This window comes from Cladophialophora yegresii (assembly GCF_000585515.1).
Source record: "Cladophialophora yegresii CBS 114405 chromosome Unknown aczIN-supercont1.5, whole genome shotgun sequence".
In the NCBI taxonomy this organism is placed as follows: Eukaryota; Fungi; Ascomycota; class Eurotiomycetes; order Chaetothyriales; family Herpotrichiellaceae; genus Cladophialophora; species Cladophialophora yegresii.
In genome coordinates, this window is record NW_006913049.1 from 3,018,009 (window position 1) to 3,038,190 (window position 20,182).

Below are 20,182 nucleotides of genomic sequence, written 5' to 3' on the forward strand. Positions count from 1 at the left end.
ATTTTCCAAGCAAAGTATTGTCCTTTTCTGATCCAGTAGATCCATAATGTAGACGTGGTTGGATTCAGAAGTGGTCATCCCAGTTCGTATCTGCGTTCCAATAGTTCGCTGCCTTGTCAAAAGAAAATCTATAGGTAGATTTCTCTTCCATCAGCTTCCACGATCTCTGTCGTAACACCCATTTCGAATGCGCTCTCAGGAAGTGCAAACCTGGGATTTTCCGGGAAGCAGATGTCAAATGTCATTTCGCTTCCAATCCTTATTCCGCTCTGTTCGAAGCAAAGCGGGCCCCAGACCTCAACGCCATTAAGGACTCCGCCTTGATGGAGGAACATATGCTCGAAGAGGCTCTGTTCACCGTCATACGTGCATGGATTCACCCGTAACATGACGCACATCAGACACCTGTATAGGCGTTTCTTCTTTTGGCTGCAGGCGAGGTGCGACTTGAATAGGAGCAGTGAGCGCCACCGGAGCTTGGCCGTGGAATGCGCTTCGTCGTCAAAACGTGGCCGACCCCCTTCATTGGCGGCGGGTATAGCGAATGGGCATTTCCGACAGTGGCATGTCCACTCCATGTTCTTCGCGGACAGCTGGAGGCCTTTCCCTAGCGTGCCTTGTTGGACATAATACGCACCCTTGCAGAACCCAGCCGCTGCTAGGACGTCGGTGGACGAAACAGTCGAGATTGGACTAATTGGCGGAGTCATTATTTGTGGCGACGGAGCACCATACATTGGCCCAGCGGAAGGCGAGATAGGCATCGAGTGTGGGGAGAGAAAAGGTGAGGCAACACGGGGGACAGGCCCAGCTGTTTGTGGAGAGATCGGAGTGACGGTCTCCATGATGTGGTCCGCTGAAGAGGTTCGCTGCAAGATCTTAAAGACGCCCCAAGACGACTTGCGCGATAGTCGCGACGAGCCAGAAGACTTTTCAGATTCGGGCTTGCCACTGCTTTTGGATTCGAGCGTTGCACTACGCTTGATCGACGGTCTGGCTGTGGACACTTCGGCCACTTCCTTCATCTCGTCTAAGCACGATTGCGGTATGTCTGGGGTAGGCTTCACCTGCGAGGCGCGCGGGGATGTCGAGACATCGGAAAGGGTATTGGACTTGGACCTGGCACGTTTCTGCTGGCGCAGATAAAGATCATTTAGGATGTTGACCGCGCGCAATCTGGCTCCTATCGCGGATTCGATGCAAGGCTCGAAGCTCATGGTGCCGTCATCTTTGCCAGCCAGTGTCAGAAACGCAGACTGGACTTCAATAGTCAAGTCTCGTAAAGCTCGATAAGCGATATCTGGGCCAGCGTCAACAGACTTGTCCTCCGATCTTGTAGCGCACCTGTGAGGAAGAACTGACCATCGCCTTGTTCATACGCCGCACCAAAACGTTGTACACCTTGTGCCTGAATCTTCTCGATCTCCCAGTGCCCTTCTTGGAGTGCTTCTTCGAGCTCATCGCTTGGAGGCAAAGCGCCCCTGGCCTTCCGCTGCTCTTTGATATTATCGACAATAGACCCGGCGTTCTTGTAGGCTGCAATGAGCGCTGTTACCGCGCTCGTCACAGCAGGACCGAGTTCCGCGTCGGACATGCTGAGCAGCTGGGATCAACGGCTCTGGTACGCAGAGGCGGGCCCCGTCTTGCCCGTTTTGGTGAGGCTGGCGTTATGGTCGAGCCGTGGTCATTGTTGCCTCGAATGGCAGGGTCAGTAGAAGCGCACGATGGGTGAAACTAGGTATGACTGCAAAACCCTGTGATGAATACTGTCATTCGAGTTGAAGCATGAGGCCGCCAAAAGCTAGCGAGAGCAGTGGGAGTATTGAAGCCGACCGGCACAGGCAGGCTGAGTGCCAGGCTGAACCGGCTCGGCTTGCATTGGGATGTTGTACGCGCCATGAAAGGTCTCGAGCGGACGTGTTCGCTTTGTGCCACGGGCGTCGATAGCCACGGTTGTTCCCTACCCGACACGCACATGCGGGAGAGCCAGCCAATTAAGAAGTGTTGGAAAGCTCGTGGCTGCATGGTAGCCACGAGTCCGTCGAGCCGGAGGCGGAGCTCGACGCTGCGCCCAGTTCGTCGATTGAGTTTGGCGCAACGCCATCACCATGAATGAGTCAGAACGAACTACGAGGGACCTTTAAGTGGAAAGCATGACTAGAATATTATCATGTGCCGAGCGAGGACAGTTGGAATCCGTTGAACCCTTAGAATGCATACGAATTGGCCTCCGAAGATCTGTGCAAGAACAATCGCGGCCGTTCGCAAGCGGGACGATGGCTTCCGAGATGGGGAGTAGCCGGCGCATGGCATACCGGGTCCACCAACCATCTCCCATGCTCAGCCTCATTCGAGCCCGCCTGTTCTCAGGCACTTACGGAGTACTGTGTAGGGGCTTTTGAACCCGCCTTCTTTGGTTGTTAAACGCCCCGCCTCGCCTTTCTCCAGCTATGTACTATGCATCCCGACAGAACCCTGTCCGTCCGTTCGAGCCGCTGATGTGCAGAGACTTGAAAGGCGTAATGCACGATACAGACAACTTTTCCAACAATTCAGGCCCTGTCTGGCCTGACCCGATCATCTCATCACTTCAATGTATACGTCCGTCCAGATTCTTTTCCTCTACCCAGCCAGGTACCGACAGCCTATTGCCCCTGCTGGATATAACGCCCCAGACTTGAGGAAAACCTCTGTTCAACGGTCCACCTTTGTGTGAGCTCCCTGGTATGGCGAAACGGGGAATTGCGTGCAAAGCAAATCCCTTCAACAACCCTTGCTGGATCAGGCTGAGGACCACAGACTCCACTTCAACCAAGGTCGGTGACTCCTCTGGGTCGTCGTCGTCAGGCGGATCCTGGCCGATGTATTCGTCATGGTATTGGCCTGTCTCTGGGTCAAAGCCCGTCTCCATGATCGCCTCGTCCATGCCCGCGAACTCGGGATCAAGGTATTTCTCTGTAGCCGGGCTATGCCCATTGACCACTTTTGTCGCGTCTTGCCTATCCAACGCCCACCTAGCTCCGTACTGAACATAGTTCAGCTTCAAGAAAGGTACCTTCTTCTCCTCTCCTTTGTATCCTACAAAAAGGAAACATTTGCGGATCAAACTTCTCCAAACAAGGATTTCGCACCTATTCCGCAGCTGGAACAGAACAGACCGCTTCAGGAACCACTGGCCGCTGTCGCTGGTCAGGTCGAGGTATTTGCGGAACGAGCCAAGGTCTCCGCTGCGAATAATCTTGCACAGAGGCGCGAATCGAACTCCAATGTCGGCAGCTTCTGGACGTGAAAGAAGGACTGGTGACGGGAAGCGGCCGACAATAATATTGGCTGCCACCAAGTAAATCAATATCAGCCTCCTGTGCTTCACAGCCTGGCGATGACACTGGTCGTATGCCGTCTGTAACATCTGTTGCGCCCGTAGGAAATGATTGTTGGCGAAATGGTATCGTCCAAGATAGTACAGGTATGTGACTCGTTGTGCCGCAGGGTAGAAGGAAAGCGGAGGGGACTGCGCATCAATGCTGTTGAATATCTGCTGCGCATTGCGCAGCTTGCGAGACCGCATGAAAAGCTTGAGAGCCGAATTTGCGGTCAAATAGATTCCGATTCGTCTGTCGTCTGGAGTAGGCCGTGACGTGCGCTGCACCCCAGCGCTGCCGGACAGGCATTTGATAAACGCCTCCCGCAGCACATTAGCCGCGTCCTCCACAAAGCTGACCTTTCCTGAACCTCCTTCCGCATCTTGAGCTTGTATGAGACTGCTGTCTCGTATGAGAGACGGATTGCGATCTAGATTCGTAGCAACAGCCGCTAACACGCGCGAGAATGAGAGCACAATAGGCAGCATGATGATGCCATATGTGCTATCTCCAAGCGCAATGACACACTGGCTTCACCTACAGTCAGCGCGTGTTTGACAATCAAACGATGCGACTAGCCTACCTTGTCAATTGCCGGATCTTCGTGGCTTTCGTCTGATTATCGGCCGTTGAAAAATCGCGGAGATACCGAAAATATTGGATGACACATTCCGAGAATGAGTTGCTGAACACTCCAAACTCTTCTTGTGGTAGAGATTGCTTGCATCTTGCAACCAGGGCACCGTCACTGCCTAGCGGGTATTTCTGGTTGAGTTCTTGATTCAGGTCGGAGTATGGCTTCCGCCGATCAGGGCTGAGGGCATCAAAGTCGAGCTGAATCAGGTCGGTGATCCGTTGTGCTGTTTTGTGTCTGACGCTGTCCACTATCTCTGTAAGGAACGAGTCGAGTACTGAGGCATTCGCCCCGAAAGGGGCCATGTTCTTTTACAACGCTGCCAGATTGTGCAGGCATCTGCTCTAGAGGAGGACAAGAGATGTTGTCTCGATGATTCAGAAATTCAAGTCCTTCGCCTCATTTCAGCATGTCGTCCCGACACGATACCGAGCAAAGTGGAGCTTAGAATAGATTAATGAGTGCGGCAGTGCCTGCAAGTTGTGTCTGGCTCACTGGTATGTATGTACCTAGGTATGTGATGAAAATTGCAGATGCTCGTTGTTCACGGCAGTCTTCATTTGCCGAAGCTTTCCCGGCTCCTATCTTCGGTCCTGCAGCACTGTACAGCCAAGTCCTGAAATCAAGCAACACCATCCTCTGCATTCGCCCTTCTATGTCACGTCGACTTGGCGGATATCATCCATCAGGCGGTCATGGTGCCCGAGCTTGCGAACATGCTGCCCAAGAACCTGGAAATGTACAGCATAGGCACGTTTCGAGTGCTTTTCTGCTGACGGACTGATGAGCTGAAGACCACACCTTTGTGACCAGAACCAGACGATCCCCTCTCTCGGCCCTGCAAAAATCGGGTGCCGTGGGCAGACCTCAGTCGTTGTGCAGCTTTGAGCTCGCTTCGTGGAACGCATGTCCACAAGCGTAATAAGGCAGAGGGTCACAAGCCGACACGTCAGCAAATGGCTCATTCGAATTGTGAGTGGCGCTAGCGCCAACCTGAGTGATATGAGGGGTCCTGACCTTGACAGACAGGCCAATAGCTCTGATAGGGAGATAGTTCATGTCAATTGACTGTCTTAGCCGAAGTTCACTTCTCGGTCCCAAGGACCATCTTTTCCCTCTCACTGTGGCGAGGCATACTCCCCTTTTTGCTGTGTTTTCGAACATTTTCCTCCTTCCTTTTAATCGCCTTGAGCTCCTCACCTTTGATCTCGCCAGCTTTCTTGACAGTCTTCGGCACGTGTCTGTGCCGCTTGATGCGTCGAATCTCGGGCATATGAGCATATCTCCGGATCAATGCCTGGTCGTATTCGAGTTTCTGCCGTTGTCTGGCCGACTTGACACCCTGGCGGCTAGAGGCGTCAACCCGCCAGAGTCGGACATTACCATCATCTGAGCCAGACAGAACGTAATTATTGTCGGGCGTAAAGCGACATGAGAATACTCTTTGCATGCGCTTGGTATGGTACACATCCCTTGAATGTCCTCGATCGCGATTCCATAAACGAACTGTTCGGTCATAGGAAGCACTGACCAGCTCCTCTCCAGTCGGGCCAAACTCGACGTCCATGACTGCTGCGACATGGTCTTTTAGGACATTTAGCGCCCTATCGAGCTTCCTCATATCAAAAATATAGATGTTGTGATCTTCGTTTGCCACGGCAAAATTGAATGCTTCCATGGGATTCCAGGATATAGCGTTTGAGGCTAATCGGAGAACAACTTTCGACAATGGTAAGGATGTGCGAAGATCGTAGAGTACAACCGCTCGATCGAGCGCGGCCGAGGCTAGGATGGATGTTTCGGTCTGGTTGAATGCGACGGCATTGATGGTGTCAGTCGATGTTGGCCACCGAAGTACTTGTGAGGGGCCTGAGGAGGGTCGCGACAGGTCATAGATAGATATGGAACTGGAGGCGGCAGCGAACGAAGGATGATCGCGATGGTGCGAGATACTTGTGAAGGCGCCTTGACCCAGGTAGGTTGCCAGAGGAACGCCACTCTTCTCACTGTTGTAGGGATCCCATACTTTGACTGTTTTGTCAGTCGCACAAGACAACAATCTTCTCTCAGGAGTCCAGCATAGTCCCCGGACCACGTTTTCATGAGCCCTTACACTCCAGACTTCATCGCGACTGCTGAGATCCCATACTTTGACCACGCCGTCGCCACTCCCACTGGCCAATCTCTCCAAGGATCCTGGGTCCTTCGCCATAGAATAGACCCCATCCACATGTCCTTGACCTAATTGCCCTATAAAAGGAGCGGCGAACATGCGTTCCATTTTGACTGCATTGAGTGCTCTGGTATATTCCCTCGCACGCTCGAAAGGGTGCTGCGCTGGGTCGAGATTCCGTGGTTGCCGCACAGCACCCTCGCCCGGAGGCGCAGGCGGCCTTGTTAAGGATTTGATTTTCTACGCTGAAGTTAGTCACGGCAAAAGGCAGAATGTTGCGGCGGGCATACCATATTGCGAGCAACATATCATGGACTCGGCTGATGCAGTTGTAGAGAGAATAGCCAACCCACACGATCAAGCGCAGGAACTTTTCTGTGGGGAAGAAGGCTGAGGGGAAAGCTGAGCGCAAGGCTGCACAAGGCTGACCAATCGGACAACACGCTTCCCAACCGCGTCTGCGGTTGCGTCGCTCATTGTGGCCTTTTGTCAATCCGTCTCCCTCGTTAATACCTCGCACAGCAACCTGGTTCTATTCAACCCTGCCACGAGAACACTTTCTTCCGCATCAGCCCACAATGGCGCCTCCTCCTTCGAACGAGACCAAGATTAATCAGGCCAAGAAATTGGTCAAATCAGATCCAGCGAAGGCAGAGAGTTTCTATAAGGAAATCCTCGCTCAATCGCCCGAGTCAAATCAAGCTGCGCTGAATGACTACGAGAATGCCCTGGTCGGACTAGGCGAGCTCTATAGAGACAACAAGCGGCCGGAGGAACTGGCCCAGCTGGTCAAGACAAGCCGGTCAACCCTGTCCTCGTTTGCGAAAGCAAAGACAGCCAAGCTGGGTATGTGGTGAATCCACTGCTGTTAAGGCAAGAGCTGACCAAGTCTCCAGTCCGACAACTTCTAGATCTCCTCGCAGACATCCCCGACACCCTCGAGATCCAGATCGCCACAACGAAATCGTGTATCGAATGGGCCAACTCCGAGAAGCGTTCGTTCCTTCGCCAGAACCTGGAGACAAGGCTTGTTCAATTGTACATGCAGAAACAGTCATACTACGATGCCCTCACCTTGATCAATAATCTCTTGAGGGAACTCAAACGACTGGACGACAAGCTTGTCCTCGTGGAGGTGCAACTGCTGGAGTCCCGGGTTTACCATGCTCTCACCAACCAAGCCAAAGCACGAGCAGCCTTGACGTCGGCAAGGACTTCTGCTGCTTCAGTATACACGCCTCCGCTCCTACAGGCTGGCTTGGATATGCAGAGCGGAATGCTGCATGCTGAGGACAAGGACTTCAACACCGCATTCTCTTACTTTATCGAGGCACTTGAAGGTTACCATGCGCAAGATGACACGGCTCGGGCGACATCAGCCTTGCAGTATATGCTTCTATGCAAAATCATGCTGAATCTAGGCGATGATGTCAACAATTTGTTGGCGTCGAAGCAAGCACAGAAATATGCAGGCACAAATCTGGAGGCGATGAAGGCCGTGGCAAGAGCACATTCGAACCGGTCGCTCGAAGAGTACGAACAGGCCCTGTCGAACTATCGCTATGAGCTGGGCAGCGACGTCTTCATCCGCAACCACTTAAGGCGACTGTACGATGCCATGCTTGAACAGAACCTGATTAAGGTCATTGAACCTTTCAGCCGCGTGGAGATTGACCACATTGCGAAGATGGTGGGTCTTGACACCGCCCAAGTCGAACGGAAGCTGTCCCAAATGATTCTTGACAAGGTCATTATTGGCGTCTTGGACCAGGGAGAAGGGTGTTTGATTGTGTATGATGAGGTTGAGCGAGATGCTGGCTACGATGCCGCCTTGGCAACTATTGAAAAGCTCAGCAATGTGGTTGACGTCCTTTACACAAACCAAGCAGCGTTGCTGGAATAGATGGCAATCGCGCTACCCCTTGGGTAACCAAGAAGGCCAATCTTGCCGTCCTAACAGCAAAGTATTTCGAACCCGGCACTTGGTCCGTCACATCTTCGGCAGGGCTTTTCAAATGGACCAAGGCCGCCTTTCCGATGCCCTGGCGATGCAAGGGAAGCTTGAAGATGTCAAGACGTCTCGGCGGTCCGTCGGCAGCGGCAATGCAGCATTCCAGCATGCTCGGCCAAAGTGTATTATTGCCGCGGCCAACTGGCTGAGCTGTAACCATAGAGACAAGGCAATGTGATCGTCCAAGGGTCGATCATGGAGTGCGTGGGTTGACTCTTTAAGCGGATAGAACAGCAAGTAAAAGTGACGTGGCGATAGGCGGGTTTATACTCCATAATTCTAGAACGCTTACGGAGTACGGAGTGGCTATGTATTATGGTAACTCGTGCCTGGAAGCGAGAACACCGTCTTTGTCATGCAACTGGTGGGTTCGTGGAATCGGTTTGTCTGGGCCCCGCCACTGAAGTCTTCAGGCGCCGAAGCCTCGATCACTTCCAAGCACTGTACAACAGATCTCCTGCTGAGGCTACAACCTTCTACCTTGCCGTTGTCAAACTTAATTCTTTGTAAAAGACCGTCCTTTCGACACCGTTTGCCGATTCTGGTCACTGGTTGTTCTTAGCCCCCATACGTAACAAAGCCAACACGGTATACTCAAAGCGCATTTGTTCTCGGCTCGAGAAGTGCCCCGCGATCGCGCTCGACGCCGATTGCGCTCGTCTCAGCTTGTCCGGAGCCCAACTTTTCCGAGTCGCATTTTGCATTTGCACTTGGACATCTGTTCTGAGATTCATATTACAGTATCAGGCCAGTCGGCCTTCCGGGGCATCTAAGATGGGTCAGAAGTGAGCGCGGTCTAGTGCAGTCGCAAAAGAGTCTCGGTTGGGACGCTCAGGCTGATTGCGGTGTCCAGACAATCCAAGTTATCGCCGCAACAGCTGGAAGAACTCCAGAAGTCGACGCACTTTGACAAGAAAGAACTACAGCAATGGTACAAGGGTAGGTCACAAAAGCAACCGGCGAGCATGTCTGCGCGGGAGTTTGCCCGTAAACAATTGCGGCTGACCATATTTCGCGTCGCAGGCTTCCTGAAAGACTGCCCGTCAGGCACCCTCACAAAAGAAGAATTCCAGAAGATATACCGACAGTTCTTTCCCTTTGGCGATCCTAATTCGTTTGCCGACTATGTCTTCAAGGTGTTCGATTCGGACAAAAGCGGGACCATCGACTTCAAGGAGTTCATTTGTGCTTTGAGCGTCACGAGTCGAGGCAAGATGGAGGACAAATTGGATTGGGCGTTCCAACTGTACGATATTGATGGGGATGGCAAGATCAGCTATGATGAGATGTTGGCGATCGTGGAGGCCATCTACAAGATGGTAAGTGGCCCTGCTACGGAGACCGACATTAGCTGACACTGCTTGCTGCAGGTGGGTTCAATGGTAAAGCTGCCTGAAGATGAAGACACGCCCGAAAAGCGGGTGAGGAAAATCTTCAGAATGATGGACAAAGACGAGAACGGTAGTCTCGATATGGCCGAGTTCAAAGAAGGGAGCAAGAGGGATGAGACGATTGTGTCGGCTTTGTCGCTGTACGACGGTCTGGTATGATTGGCAATAGACATCCCTTACTCAACAGTTGTCCTGCACCATATCCGGGCGACGAGCACACACAACAGCAGAATCTTTTCGGTATCTTCAGTTTTCATACTTCAGAAGCCGGCGGCTTTGTTGTGGCAGCAGTAGGCGAAGGCGGCGCTTTGAAACACGCAGACTCGGAATTGCATCGCATGAAAGAAAGCGAGAAGGGGCTTGGAAATTCGACGTCAAAGAGTTGTCCAGCAGAGGCATGAAAAGACGCCGTTCATGGGGAAGGATGACTTATCATGAGTTGAGACCTTAACAAGTTCATTTTGCATGCTGTACAACTCCGATAAAGGCACCCTGTCTGGTGACGTGAAGCCCGCCGCGTCTCCGCGCTCTGTGAACTTTTGTACCCACAAACGGAATCAGGCGCATGCGGGAGAATACATCTTTGCTCACCACCCTATCTGGATCACTATTACGATAGTCCAATCTCACGCCCGCAAAAGCACTGAATCTTCACCCTCTTTGTCCTCGACCGTACCTCGCACCCGCCCACCGAACCATGAGGTGACACACCGTCCGATCCTTTGCCGCCTATCCCCATTGTACAATTCCAGACTCGACTGAAGCTCGCCGGCCATGGTTCGAAAGCTCCCCTTAGCCGTTATCGGCCTATTGTGCTCAGGGCACGCCGCATGTTTCTATCTTCCTGGCGTCTCGCCCTCATCCTACTCACTAGGTGACAGCATTGAGCTCTATGTCAACACCCTGACACCTGCGATTTCCCGGCATGATGAGCAAATACACGCAGTGGTTGGTTTCGACTATTACCACCCGGGCTTCCACTTCTGCCAGCCTACGGGAGGACCACAATCAGTGAGAGAGTCACTAGGCAGCATCATATTTGGGGACCGGATAAAAACCTCCCCTTTCGAGCTGCGCATAGGAGTGAACGAAACATGCAAAATTGCATGCAAGGGCGAAGCCTGGGACGAGAAGTCGACGAAGTTTGTAAACAGGAGGATCGAGGAGGCATACAACGTCGAGTTGCTCGTTGATGGCTTGCCAGCCGCCGAACTGAGGGAAGATCCCCTGACACACGAACGCTTCGCCAGCCCCGGCTTTCCGCTGGGTAAAATACAAGAGGATGGAACCAAGGCACTGAACAATCACTGGGATATCATCATTGACTACCATATGGCGGGACTTCGTGGATTGAAGTATCGTGTCGTTGGTGTCCTTGTGCAGCCGTCATCCCATGCCGATGCCCGGTTGAAAGAGAATAACCAGCCCGATTGTGCATTCGGCTCGGGGCCTCTCGTCCTGAACGAGAATGGAGGATCACTGGTCACGTACTCCTACAGCGTCTACTGGCGTCTCTCAGACACTGCCTGGGCAACACGATGGGACAGGCTACTCCACATTGTCGACCCTAAGATCCACTGGTTTTCGCTCATCAACTCGGCCATATTTGTCGTATTCCTGCTGGGCATGGTCAGTACTGTCTTGGTTAGGGCGTTGCGCAAGGATATCGCTAGATACAACCGGCTTGACAACATCAACCTTGACGATCTTTCTGGCACATCTGCCGTCGAGGATGACATTCAAGAGGATTCGGGTTGGAAATTAGTGCACGGCGACGTCTTCAGACCACCACGCTATGCACTCTTACTGAGTGTCCTACTCGGAAGCGGGGCCCAGCTCTTCGTTATGACTGCAACAACGGTTGCCTTTGCGATGCTAGGCTTTCTCTCACCTTCAAACCGAGGCTGGCTGACCTCCATAGGTCTGCTCCTCTACACCGTCTTTGGCTGCATAGGTGGCTACGTGTCTGCCAGAGCGTACAAGAGCTTCGGCGGCGAGAAGTGGAAGCTCAACATTGCGGCCACGCCTGTGTTCGTGCCGGGCATCGTCTTCGGCTCATTTTTCCTTCTCAACCTCTTCGTCTGGGCAAAGGGGGCAAGCGGCGCAGTCCCTTTTACGACCATGCTCGCCATCATCGCAATCTGGTTCATCATCAGCGTACCACTGAGTGTCGCTGGTGCATGGTACGGCTTCCGATCGCCCGCGATCGAACCACCCACTCGTGTCAATCAAATCCCGCGCCAAATTCCTCCCGTGGCGCGCTCTCTCAAGCCACTACCTTCGCTGTTACTTACAGGCATCCTGCCCTTCTGCGCCATCTTCGTCGAACTCTACTTCATCATGACTTCACTCTGGACCAGTAAGATCTACTATATGTTCGGATTCCTGTTCATTTGCTACGCCCTGATGGCTATGACCTGCGCATGTACCACTATCCTCCTTGTGTATTTTCTGCTTTGTGCGGAGGATTATCGCTGGCAATGGCGGGCGTTCTTTGGGGCGGGAATGACCGGTGGCTATGTCTTCCTGAATGCATTGGGATTCTGGGTGACGAGAGTAAGTTTTGGGGGTCTTACGGGCGCGGTGCTTTATGTTGGCTATTCTGCTTTGATCAGTTTCCTGGTGGCAGTGCTCACAGGTAAGACACTGCAAGTGCTTGAAAGATGTGAAGACAGGGCGCTGACTTATAAACAGGTACCATCGGATACCTTGCATCTTATGCATTTGTTTACCGGATCTATGGGTCAATTAAGGTTGACTGACTCCATTGTCCGATAGTGTATTATCAGCGATGATGTCTGCTGCTTGGCCCGGCGTTGGAGGTTACTGTATAGAGGCGGATGTGAGCCTGACACCAGCATTGCTTGCAACAATCACATTCAACACACGAACATGAAATTCTCCTGGCCAGTCCAGCCTCATCACTAACTCGTTCACCTGCTGTCGCTGAGTCGTCAGCGCCTGTTTTTGGCAAGGCCACATAGGACATGTACCGTTATCCCCGCTTGCCGCCATGCCGCGGCGACGGAAGTGAACCCGGGAACGGATGTATCAAGTCATGCTAGAATCCAAAGTGATGCATACCGTCCGAGGTAACGCACGAAATGCTTATCGGAGTGGCGTGTTGCAATAGTGCAGCTCTGGTGCGAGAACTGTGGTCAACGCTGGAGCACAAGTGACGATCCCCCTACCGCCAGGAACAAGAAGGAGAAGCAGAAAAGGCAAAGCCACGCCTGATGTTTCATATGCATGCAGACAACACATGCTCACTCGTTGGAATCTTAGGCCTTGGTGGGTTAATACTGTGCTAGGCGGCCCCAAAAGGAGAAATTGGAAGCCGAATCGGAAGGGAAAGTGATCAGCGCGAGAAAAGTGTGATCGTCGATGGATTTCCGTTTAGGAAGCAGGTCACACAAAGTCGGATTATTACTCGTATTGCTCCTGAGTTTCGGCATATTGACTAATCGTTATGTTCGACGGTCGGAGGTTTTGGCGCGCTGATCTATGTGGTGCTGCTCATTGCCCTCTATCCGCCATTTTGACCAGTCTTACGGAGTACGTGCGCGTATGATCGAGGCACACACGCAGGAGAACGTGCGGTTATCTGAAAGGCACACAAGCAGTTAGATTCGTGTGGAGTAATGTAACAATCAGAGTCGCCGCCACCAGATCTGTGGCAGACATCGCCCTGACATACCCGGTACACAATACTCCGCAGGCTCACCAGTACGGAGTAGAGCTGAAGGTGACTGAGGGGTTCCCGAAAGGCCATGCTATCGTGCCAAACCAATCCAGTCAGTCTGCAGAATACGAGTGCATAAGCACAAAGGCCTATGAGCGGAAGACTGCCGTCGAAATCCCAAAAGCAAGTGGACGGAATGATGCGGGACACGTCCAGGGCCACCAAGAGGCGTGATCCACGGTTGCATCATGCTGTCTGCCACAGCACAATCCGTCGCCGAACAAGACGACTGAGACGGCTAGAAGTGAGACGCCGACTTGCAGTTGAAGACGCAGCAAATTGTCTCCTTTCAGAGACAGTCTGGTCGCGCCGGATAGGAACAAGCAAAGCTTCGCAGGGGATGAAGCAATGGCCAGTGTGTCTAGTGGTGTGAGCATGAATCTGCTGCAGGAGGTGCGTGGGTGGCACCCACAGCGTCCACTCCAAGACCCCAAGCCCCCAAGCCCCCAAGCCCATCGGTAGGCGCGCCGCAAGCCAGCCGATCTTTGTTGGCGGTCGGAACTGTCCTAAAGAAGTTCTACGTCATCTTGCATGATTGCAGCCGACAGCCCAGTGGCACACGCCGTTCGCCTCACAGGTCTGTCTCTTGCCAGTCTTTAGCAGCCGTTGGAGTTCCTTCTCTGCCAACAACACCGACTCAAGAGTCCCGTTCCTCGTGTGTTAACAGCACTGACTGACCTACGATTCTTTCCGTCCCTTCCTCTGACTCGGTCGCTGGCCGTCTCCACCTACCGTTGCCACTCTACCCTGTGCTTCCGGGTCACAGGCTCCCATTACATCGACAGTCACCTGCATTGCCTTGGCTGGGCCATACTTCGCTCAACTGCTCGATAATCCGTCGTCTCTCACATCCTCTAACCACGCCCTCCTGCCGATCTAGTAACTCCATGCCAAAATACATCGGCCGGCCTATCCAGCATCGGTTGATGTAGGAGATCGGAACCGTCGAGTAGTCTCGCACTTCCCCCGACCGATCCTGCGGTTTTGCTCTCCATGCCTATCCTTCAATTGCGACGAGGTTGCAGACGCCGAAGTTGGTGGATCGAGTGTCTGCATCCACAAAGATGAAATCATCAAAATCGTCGCGCATGGGGATGCCAGCTCGCGGACGATCTTCACGCAACAATGAAGCGCATGGCTCGTCGACAAAACCTGAAGATGATCTCGTCTCGAGGGAGAACAGAAGTGGTAACAACGCGCCTTCACAGACGTCGACACCAGTTCACCACCAAGTCACAAATGTATTCGCACGTGAAGGATCCAGTGGGATTGAAGCAATGCGGCGGAGGATGAGTGCGGCTCTGGCACAGAAACAACAGCAGCGCGCTGCTGCCGCTGCTTCGAGCGGGTCTTCAGACTCCACGAAACAGGACGAGTCGTCGGAGCCTACCGCGTCTCTCCAGCATACAGAGTCCAGTTCAGATGAATCAGTCAACACTGGCGGTCTTTCGACAGACTCTGCCCGAACTATCAGGGCTACTTTTGACTTGACGCCTGGCTCTGTTAGGACGCCCTCATATCCATTCCCCCGCATGGCGTTACGGCTCAACCGCAACCTTAGCCACCGTTCTGGTCCTCACCATAAACCCTTTACCCTGTTGTCTCCCACAAACGAGGCGCCTCTCAGTTCGGAACCTTCACAAGCCCCGCAGCCTCATCGGCAACCATCATCCTCAGATATGAGTACCCCGATAGGTCAGGCACCTACAAGCCCTGCGTACCCTGAAGACCCTAATTTCCCAACGCCTGATCTCTACGACATTATCCTTATGCTCAATGCTGAACCCGGCCTAGACATGTGGTGGGCCAATGTCACTGAAATTTTATCGGAGATATACGGCGCTGAACGTGCGTCTCTCGCCATTCCGGGTGACATTACTGACTTGGAAAATGTACCGTGGGGTCAGAAGGCCACCTACAACATCAACGGGAGCGAAGGTGTTGAACCTTCGCAGTTCAACTCGACGACGGCCTCCGCCGCCGATGTCAATTCCATAGGACGCCGGCCTGAACCCACAAGCAGGATACCGAGTGAGGCAAGTTCTGTGCCTATACGACGCCCACCTCTTTTGTCAAGACATTCTATTGCGGGCCCAGCTCCAGATTCAGCAGCAAGACTTGCCCGCCAACGCCCTCCTGGGCCTGTACGCGCTTACAGCACCATGCCGAAAGAGCAGGAGGAGGCCTCGGTAATCTCGTCCGTCTTGCCCAGGTTGACCAGGCAAGCCGCTACTCCTCGATCTTCGTCTGTAGCTGAACTAGACCCGTTATCACTGAAGGGGCAGCTCAACTCAACTGGGTCGGCTTCATCAACCCTCCGCTGTTACGTCCATCGTTCGATACAGCCTTTGGAAGCGGAGCCCGACCCGCTTCTTATCCGCACAGGAGTCGCGTCTCTGTTTGGTAAGAGAAAGCCTGTAGTGTTAACAAGGGCCTATACCGAGACTGCCCAGAAGCAGTCACCCATGCTCAAAGGTAAGGAGCAAAACAGAAGCGCACCACCTACGCCGCTAGGAGCCCCGGGTGAGCGCAGGAGCTCTGTCTCTGAAGACTCGCATGCGTCACAAGGTTTTCTTCGTGCTTTTGACGAATATGAGCAGCCGGAGCCCTCTCCATGGTCGCAGAGCCCGTCACCTTCGCCTGCTGCTCGACCTGATCCAGCCGAGTCACCTTTCTTCGTACAGCCAACGGCATCCATTGACGAAACCGCTTTTGAACAGAATCCTCCCGCTTACGATTATGCAACCACCGCCAATCAATCATTAAGCGCAATAGGCGCAGATATGTCGAAGACACTGATCCATGTACCGCTCATCCAACCCGTGTTGGCCAGGGGGACGATGGCGTCCAATTTACGCTTTCCTATTGCCGTCTTATCGTTCCTCTCTCCTCTAAACCCGTATCCACGCAGTTTGCGACATTCTTTGGAAGCTCTTTTGCCCCATTTGGCAAGCTCATATTCATTGGCGCAGCAGTACAGCGCGCTCCAAGACCGTCTGAGAGGTACAACAGGAAGCAGACACGGCGCAGCATTTGGCCTTGGCGGCACATTTTCCGACGAAGGCTCTGAATTGGAACTCGTGGCGGAGCTCAGCGGCCAGATTGCACAGGATAAAGAAAATTCCAGGTCATGGACTTCGCAGGAGGGTCATAGTCCGGGAATTTTACGGGACAGTCCCGGTAGCTCCGTAGTGAGCACGCCACTGATGGAGCAATTCGGCCTGAGCACAAACCAGCCACCAACGCCAGGCGGGAAGACAGGCGCCGAGATGGTCGACAGCTATTTCTCGGCCAGAAGACAGCGAGGCAGTCATCAGCCGCTCACGCCGGGTCCCAGACCTTCAAAGGACGACGGAGAGCAAGCAAAATCATCAGCCGAGAAATCTGCAGGGTCAAAATCGACTGGCAAGAAAGTTGTAGGTGGTACTGCGCGATCACAACCCGAGCCCCATAGTCCGATGCCGATCCGGACAGCAAGCACCGCTTCTGAAAGTGAAGGAGGAGATCAATCTTTCGGCACGTTCGATAGGATGGACAATTCACTCCGGCGAAACACGGCTCGACGTGTGAGCGAAAACAAGGACGATGGTGAGAGGCCGTTGCCGGAGCTGATATCCTCCTTAATGCTCAACGCAGTTCCACTACAGTTATTTCTGGCCAAACCAAACACAGGCGACTTGGTGTGGACAAATCGCAAATTCGACGCCTTCAGGAGTCAAGGGGAGGGCCGAGTGCGTGATCCTTGGAAGAATGTCCATCCGGCAGATAGAAATGGACTGGTTAAGCTGTGGAACGAGGCGTTGAGAACAGGCAGTCAGTTCACGCACTACATTCGCGTCAAGCGATTCAACAGCGATAGCGACTACCGATGGTTCGTATTCCGCGCAAGTACGCTGCTCAGCAACAACGGTCGGCTTATATACTGGATCGGCTCCTTCTTGGATGTGCATGAGCAGTACATGAAGAATCTTGAGGCCAGCGAGAAGGAAGCCATTATGACCCGCGACAGCAAGATCCGTGCACTTGCCGACGCAATTCCGCAAGTCCTATTCGAGGCCATCGAAGGGGATGGTATTGTGGCCGTAAACCAGCAATGGCATTCATACTCAGGCCAAACCCTCGAGGATGCGCGGGGATTGGGCTTCGCGAAACACGTGCACCGCGATGATCTCCATAAGTGCGGAATACTCTCACCGATGGAGGTTGCTGCCATAGTACGGTCACCGACCACGAGTTCTTCGTCCAGCGAGTCAAACAAAACCATTGGGCCGCCGCCGCCTGCACAGAAGAACCTTTTCTCGCCAGATCTGACTTCGTTAGACCGCATGATCAAGTCAGGGTCGGTGGTCGTGGAGAAGGATGAGAACGGACGTCTGTCTTATCTCACAGAAGTTCGGCTGAAATCCAAAGGTGGCGGATATCGCTGGTTTCTCGTAAGGCTTGTTCGAGTCGACACCGGGCTGTGGCAAAGCCAAAGCGGAAAGGCTTCGTGGTACGGGACCTGCACAGACATTGAAACACGCAAGACTCTTGAGCGAGAGCTGAATCAAGCAAACGAAAAAGTGCATTCGGAAATGGAGTCCAAGACAAAGTTCTTTGCAAACATGTCTCACGAGATTCGAACGCCGCTCAATGGCATTCTGGGCAGTATGCCATGGCTGGTGGACTCGGAACTCGATCACGATCAGAGGAGGACAGTAGACACCATCCAAAACAGCGCGAACAACTTGCGGGAATTAGTTGACAATATTCTTGACGTTACCAAGGTTGAGGCTGGAAAAATGACGCTGCTCCCAAAGTGGTTTCATGTCCGCAATCTTTGTGAGGAGGTGGTGGACACCGTCTCATCTCGAGCCATCGAACGTGGATTGGAGCTGAATTATTCTCTGGAAGCTGATGTCCCCACCATGGTGAGAGCAGACGCGTTCAGGGTCCGACAGGTGCTGCTCAATCTGCTTGGCAACTCGGTCAAATTCACGGAGCAGGGAGAAGTGTACATGCGATGTTCATTCCGTGAGACCGCTCCCGCAGCTGAAACGACCGGCTCTCAGCATCCCGGCCTCCTCTACTTTGACGTAGTTGACACGGGACGTGGGTTTAACGAAGACGACTTCAAGCGCCTGTTCAAGCAATTCGGCCAGGTCGGCGGGGCTAGCAGTCACGAGGCTGGCTCTGGCTTGGGACTCTTCCTTTCTAAGCAACTGGTGGAGATGCACGGCGGAGAGCTTTCGGTGAAAAGCAAAGCTGGAGAAGGCTCGACTTTCAGTTTCTTCATCAAGGTCGAGATTGCTCCTCCGGGTTCCGAAGTAACATCGCCGCCAACCACTGCACGAACTGCACAACAGAAGCACATCTCGCCCATCGCAAGGAGCCCTCGGACACGATCCGACAATAAGACCCCCACCATTGCTTCTGCCAGGGGCGCGTTACAGAACGAAGGTGTCATTCAGACACCTGGCCTGTCCCGATACGTCAGCTCTCCTCCAGCACAGACATCGGAGTTGCCGTCACCGGTTGTATCGTCGCCATCTGTTGTTTCACCACCTGTTCTTCCATCAGATAGCTCAAGTTTATCGAGGCGATCGAATTCGGGCAACATAGTGTCCGTCTCTTCGGCGACTTCCTTGATCCGCACGCCAGACTCGGCACCAGCCCACGAATCCGCGGTCTCTACGGGGGAGCGACGGGGCTCAACTGAGAAAGCCACTCCCACCCCTCCAGCCTTCAAGAGAAGTAAGAGTGACAACGATGGAAGCGTGCTGGGGCCTGAGCTGGCGCATCCACACACGTATTCAATTGTCATCATCTGCCCAGCCGAACATGCTGGGATGGCCATCAAGCAGCACATTGAGCACGTCGTGCCTCACCAGATTGCAGCCAACGTGACGACCATAGCGGACATCGGCTCGTTTTTGGAGCTCTTGAATGGCCCTGGGTCGCCTACGTTCACACACATCGTGCTAGACCTTCCCGCTTCCTCGGATATCATGTTATTCATGAGACAAATGGTCAACTACAAGGCGAACATAGTGCCTGCGCTGGTGGTCATAACGGATCATTACCAGAAGCGTGATATTCTGGAAGACTTTACGGCGCTGACTGCGAGTGGACGGCGAGCATACATGATTCACAAACCGGTCAAGCCTTCGGTGTTCGCGATGATTTTCGATCCGGCACAGTTGCGCAACTTGAGCAAGGACCGGGCACGCGAAGTGGCGCAATCAAGCTCAGACGACTTCCGCAACATCGCCAACCTTGTCAAGGAGAAGATCGGAGGGAAAAACTTTCGCATCTTGTTGGTTGAAGACAGCGATGTGAATCGCATGGTGATCCAAAGGTACCTCAAGAAAGTATCGCTGTCGAACGATTGCGCCAAGGATGGTCAGCAATGCGTGGACATGGTGCTGGGTAAGGATCATAGGTACTACTCGCTCATCATTTGCGACATTCAGATGCCGATCAAGAATGGCTATCAGGCATGCACCGAAGTGCGGGAGTGGGAGAGACGTCACGGGTACCGACCGTTGCCGATCATGGCGCTGACAGCAAACGCTATGCCAGAGGAACGAGCAGCAGCGGCTGACGCTGGATTTACTGACTATCTCACCAAGCCGGTGGATTTCAACGTGCTGGGAACCATGATGATGACGCTACTGGATACCTCCTTGCCACACGTGTTTCTATCTGATAGGCCGCCAGAAAATTGAAATTTCCGGGGCGCAGGGAAGCGATTGTCGGAAAGGAAAGGCTTGGAAGCGTGCGCTGTACATGACGGGGGTATGGGCGTTGCAGATGATTCACTCGGTATTTGAGCAGATCCCTCGCGAGCATTTTTTGTTGGCATTGGCGTTTGTGGAATTTCATGGCGG

The 20,182-nt window shown here is 53.3% G+C and overlaps 7 protein-coding genes across 7 annotated transcripts; 4 read left to right on the plus strand and 3 right to left on the minus strand.

Annotated features, from left to right (window-relative positions):
- Positions 1 to 128: 128 nt before the first annotated feature.
- Positions 129 to 1,594, minus strand: A1O7_07819 (uncharacterized protein; the record flags this gene model as incomplete). Its single annotated transcript, XM_007761815.1, has 2 exons — positions 129 to 1,300; positions 1,363 to 1,594. 2 exons carry the CDS (start codon positions 1,592 to 1,594, stop codon positions 129 to 131), a joined length of 1,404 nt encoding a protein of 467 aa, XP_007760005.1.
- Positions 1,595 to 2,590: 996 nt separating this feature from the next.
- Positions 2,591 to 4,301, minus strand: A1O7_07820 (uncharacterized protein; the record flags this gene model as incomplete). The annotated part of the gene is made up of 2 exons (XM_007761816.1): positions 2,591 to 3,893; positions 3,946 to 4,301. The coding sequence occupies 2 exons, from the start codon at positions 4,299 to 4,301 to the stop codon at positions 2,591 to 2,593; spliced, it is 1,659 nt and encodes a 552-aa protein (XP_007760006.1).
- A 779-nt stretch (positions 4,302 to 5,080) lies between these two features.
- A1O7_07821 (uncharacterized protein) lies at positions 5,081 to 6,277 on the minus strand (the record flags this gene model as incomplete). The annotated part of the gene is made up of 1 exon (XM_007761817.1): positions 5,081 to 6,277. The coding sequence occupies one exon, from the start codon at positions 6,275 to 6,277 to the stop codon at positions 5,081 to 5,083; it is 1,197 nt and encodes a 398-aa protein (XP_007760007.1).
- Positions 6,278 to 6,747: 470 nt separating this feature from the next.
- A1O7_07822 (26S proteasome regulatory subunit N6) lies at positions 6,748 to 8,072 on the plus strand (the record flags this gene model as incomplete). The annotated part of the gene is made up of 2 exons (XM_007761818.1): positions 6,748 to 7,015; positions 7,066 to 8,072. The coding sequence occupies 2 exons, from the start codon at positions 6,748 to 6,750 to the stop codon at positions 8,070 to 8,072; spliced, it is 1,275 nt and encodes a 424-aa protein (XP_007760008.1).
- An 882-nt stretch (positions 8,073 to 8,954) lies between these two features.
- Positions 8,955 to 9,730, plus strand: A1O7_07823 (calcium-binding protein NCS-1; the record flags this gene model as incomplete). The annotated part of the gene is made up of 4 exons (XM_007761819.1): positions 8,955 to 8,965; positions 9,034 to 9,119; positions 9,204 to 9,499; positions 9,551 to 9,730. 4 exons carry the CDS (start codon positions 8,955 to 8,957, stop codon positions 9,728 to 9,730), a joined length of 573 nt encoding a protein of 190 aa, XP_007760009.1.
- Positions 9,731 to 10,345: 615 nt separating this feature from the next.
- Positions 10,346 to 12,333, plus strand: A1O7_07824 (uncharacterized protein; the record flags this gene model as incomplete). The annotated part of the gene is made up of 2 exons (XM_007761820.1): positions 10,346 to 12,209; positions 12,266 to 12,333. The coding sequence occupies 2 exons, from the start codon at positions 10,346 to 10,348 to the stop codon at positions 12,331 to 12,333; spliced, it is 1,932 nt and encodes a 643-aa protein (XP_007760010.1).
- A 2,044-nt stretch (positions 12,334 to 14,377) lies between these two features.
- A1O7_07825 (uncharacterized protein) lies at positions 14,378 to 20,020 on the plus strand (the record flags this gene model as incomplete). The annotated part of the gene is made up of 1 exon (XM_007761821.1): positions 14,378 to 20,020. One exon carries the CDS (start codon positions 14,378 to 14,380, stop codon positions 20,018 to 20,020), a length of 5,643 nt encoding a protein of 1,880 aa, XP_007760011.1.
- Between the last annotated feature and the right edge of the window lie 162 nt (positions 20,021 to 20,182).